Below are 5000 nucleotides of genomic sequence, written 5' to 3' on the forward strand. Positions count from 1 at the left end.
CCGTCCGTGTTTCTGTACAAACTCCTCAATGGACTGTCCCCACCAACGGGCGTGTCTGTAACTGCTACACTTTAACACCAGAGACCTGTAACACACACACACACACACACACACACACACACACACACACACACACACACACACACACACACACACACACACACACAAGTTCACACTTGACACTTCCTGAACGCTGAGGGTTTTCCCTCTGAACTTCGTGTCCCACACTGACCTGGACAGGTTGTCGATCCTCACGCCATGTTTGGTCTCAGTGTGTTTAAAGTCCATCTTGACGCTGAACTCTTTGTCCACCAGGAGAACGAAGGAGACGGCGCCGGTGTCGGGTTTTAGGTACATAAGGAACGAGTCCTTCATCACTAGCCATCTTTAATCCAACAATCGCACACGCACACGCACACACACACACACACACTTTTAATCTAGAACATGTATAGCACATCTGTCTGTCTGCGTGTTTGTGTGTGTGTATGTGTGTGTGTGTGTGTGTGTGTGTGTGTGTATATGAGCATGTGTGTGTGTCCTTGAGAGAATGTGTGAATAGGTGTGTGTGTCTGTGAGAGATTGTGTGTGTATAGGTGTGTGTGTACCTCTTGGACCAGCGGTAACAGATCTGACTGTGTCCGCAGCAGTTCATGCCGGGGATGCGGTGACCTCCTGACCTTTTGTACACCATCCCTTCTCTGAGCAGGAAGTGACATCAAGTGGATTAAGTGGGATAATCAATTATTCAAACATTTAATCACTCACTCACTTACCCACTCATCCCCCCACTCACTCACTCACTCACACAACCACTCAATCACCCACCCACTCACTCACCCACTCACTCACTCACACAACCACTCACTCACCCACCCATTTACTCACTCACTCACTCACTCACTCACTTACACAACCACTCACTCACTCACACAACCACTCACACAACCACTCACTCACTCACACAACCACTCACTCACTCACACAACCACTCACTCACTCACACAACCACTCACACAACCACTCACTCACTCACACAACCACTCACACAACCACTCACTCACTCACACAACCACTCACTCACTCACACAACCACTCACTCACACAACCACTCACTCACTCACACAACCACTCACTCACTCACACAACCACTCACACAACCACTCACTCACTCACACAACCACTCACTCACTCACTCACCTACCCACTCACTCACTCACTCACACAACCACTCACTCACTCACACAACCACTCACTCACTCACACAACCACTCACACAACCACTCACACAACCACTCACTCACTCACACAACCACTCACTCACTCACACAACCACTCACTCACTCACTCACCTACCCACTCACATTCACTTACACAACCACTTACTCACACAACCACTCACTCACTCACACAACCACTCACTCACTCACTCACACAACCACTCACTCACTCACTCACACACCCACTCACTCACCCACCCACCCACTCACTCACTCACACAACCACTTACTCACTCACCCATTCACTTACACAACCACTCACTCACTCACCCATTCACTTACACAACCACTCACTTACACAACCACTCACTCACTCACTCATTTAACCACTCACTCACTCACACAACCACTCACTCACTCACTCACTCACTCACTCACTCATTTAACCACTCACTCACTCACACAACCACTCACTCACTCACACAACCACTCACTCACTCACACAACCACTCACTCACTCACTCACTTACACAACCACTTACTCACTCACTCACTCACTCACTCACTCACTCACTCACTCACTCACCCACCCACTCACTCACTCACCCACTCACTCACTCACTCACCCACTCACTCAACCACTCACTCACTCACACAACCACTCACTCACTCACACAACCACTCACTCACTCACTCACTCACTCACTCACACAACCACTCCCTCACACACACTCACTCGCCCGCTCACACGCTTGCTCACACACTCGCTCACACACTCACACAACCACTTACTCACCCACCCACTCACTCACTCACTCACTCACCCACCCACCCACCCACTCACTCACTCAAACCCACTCACTCACTCACTCACTCACACAACCACTCACTCACTCACTCCCTCACACACACTCACTCGCTCAGACGCTCACTCGCACGCTCACACACTCGCTCACACACTCACTCGCTCAGACGCTCACTCGCCCGCTTGCTCACACACTCGCTCACACACTCACTTAACCAATTACTCACTCACCCAACCACTCAGTCACTCACTCACACAACCACTCACTCACACAACCACTCACTCACTCACACAACCACTCACATACTCACACAACCACTCACTCACTCACTCACTCACTCACTCACACAACCACTCACTCACTCACACAACCAATCACTCACTCACTCACTCACACAACCACTCACACAACCACTCACTCACTCACTCACTCACTCACACAACCACTCACTCACTCACTCACTCACACAACCACTCACTCACTTACACAACCACTCACTCACTCACACACCCACTCACTCACACACACACAACCACTCACTCACACACACACAACCACTCACTCACACACACACAACCACTCACTCACACACACACAACCACTCACTCACACACACAACCACTCACTCACACACACAACCACTCACTTACTCACTCACTCACTCACTCACACAACCACTCACTCACTCACACAACCACTCACTCACTCACACAACCACTCACTCACTCACACAACCACTCACACAACCACTCACTCACTCACACAACCACTCACACAACCACTCACTCACTCACACAACCACTCACTCACTCACACAACCACTCACTCACTCACACAACCACTCACTCACTCACACAACCACTCACACAACCACTCACTCACTCACACAACCACTCACTCACTCACACAACCACTCACTCACTCACACAACCACTCACACAACCACTCACTCACTCACACAACCACTCACTCACTCACTCACCTACCCACTCACTCACTCACTCACACAACCACTCACTCACTCACACAACCACTCACTCACTCACACAACCACTCACTCACTCACACAACCACTCACACAACCACTCACACAACCACTCACTCACTCACACAACCACTCACTCACTCACACAACCACTCACTCACTCACTCACCTACCCACTCACATTCACTTACACAACCACTTACTCACACAACCACTCACTCACTCACACAACCACTCACTCACTCACACAACCACTCACTCACTCACTCACACACCCACTCACTCACCCACCCACCCACTCACTCACTCACACAACCACTTACTCACTCACCCATTCACTTACACAACCACTCACTCACTCACCCATTCACTTACACAACCACTCACTCACACAACCACTCACTCACTCACTCATTTAACCACTCACTCACTCACACAACCACTCACTCACTCACTCACTCACTCACTCATTTAACCACTCACTCACTCACACAACCACTCACTCACTCACACAACCACTCACTCACTCACTCACTTACACAACCACTTACTCACTCACTCACTCACTCACTCACTCACTCACTCACTCACTCACACAACCACTCACTCACCCACCCACTCACTCACTCACCCACTCACTCACTCACCCACTCACTCAACCACTCACTCACTCACACAACCACTCACTCACTCACACAACCACTCACTCACTCACTCACTCACTCACTCACTCACACAACCACTCCCTCACACACACTCACTCGCCCGCTCACACGCTTGCTCACACACTCGCTCACACACTCACACAACCACTTACTCACCCACCCACTCACTCACTCACTCACTCACCCACCCACCCACCCACTCACTCACTCAAACCCACTCACTCACTCACTCACTCACTCACACAACCACTCACTCACTCACTCCCTCACACACACTCACTCGCTCAGACGCTCACTCGCACGCTCACTCACTCACTCACACAACCACTCACTCACTCACTCACACACCCACTCACTCACCCACCCACCCACTCACTCACTCACACAACCACTTACTCACTCACCCATTCACTTACACAACCACTCACTCACTCACCCATTCACTTACACAACCACTCACTCACACAACCACTCACTCACTCACTCATTTAACCACTCACTCACTCACACAACCACTCACTCACTCACTCACTCACTCACTCATTTAACCACTCACTCACTCACACAACCACTCACTCACTCACACAACCACTCACTCACTCACTCACACAACCACTTACTCACTCACTCACTCACTCACTCACTCACTCACTCACACAACCACTCACTCACCCACCCACTCACTCACTCACCCACTCACTCACTCACCCACTCACTCAACCACTCACTCACTCACACAACCACTCACTCACTCACACAACCACTCACTCACTCACTCACTCACTCACTCACTCACACAACCACTCCCTCACACACACTCACTCGCCCGCTCACACGCTTGCTCACACACTCGCTCACACACTCACACAACCACTTACTCACTCACCCACTCACTCACTCACCCACTCACTCAACCACTCACCCACTCACTCAACCACTCACTCACTCACACAACCACTCACTCACTCACACAACCACTCACTCACTCACTCACTCACTCACTCACACAACCACTCCCTCACACACACTCACTCGCCCGCTCACACGCTTGCTCACACACTCGCTCACTCACTCACACAACCACTCACTGAATCACTCAGTCACTCACTCACTCACCCAATCAATCACTGAATCACTCACTCACACACACACACACACTCACTCACTGAATCAGTTACTCACTCACTCACTCACTCCCTCACACACACTCACTCGCTCAGACGCTCACTCGCCCGCTTGCTCACACACTCGCTCACACACTCACTTAACCAATTACTCACTCACCCAACCACTCAGTCACTCACTCACACAACCACTCACTCAC

General features: G+C 50.6%; 1 protein-coding gene across 1 annotated transcript in view; it reads right to left on the minus strand.

Moving 5' to 3' along the window:
* The window catches only part of pld1a (phospholipase D1a), a 41797-nt gene that overhangs the window by 17440 nt on the left and 19357 nt on the right, over positions 1-5000 (minus strand). The window contains exons 9-11 of the mRNA XM_083547832.1: positions 609-701; positions 233-385; positions 1-85 (exon numbers count right to left, since the gene is read on the minus strand). The exon at positions 1-85 is cut by the window's left edge and continues 65 nt beyond it. Coding sequence (XP_083403958.1) covers positions 1-85; positions 233-385; positions 609-701 — 331 coding nt within the window. The remainder of the gene's footprint in view (positions 86-232; positions 386-608; positions 702-5000) is intronic.

This window comes from Silurus aristotelis (assembly GCF_946808225.1).
Source record: "Silurus aristotelis genome assembly, chromosome: 8".
Lineage (NCBI taxonomy): Eukaryota > Metazoa > Chordata > Actinopteri > Siluriformes > Siluridae > Silurus > Silurus aristotelis.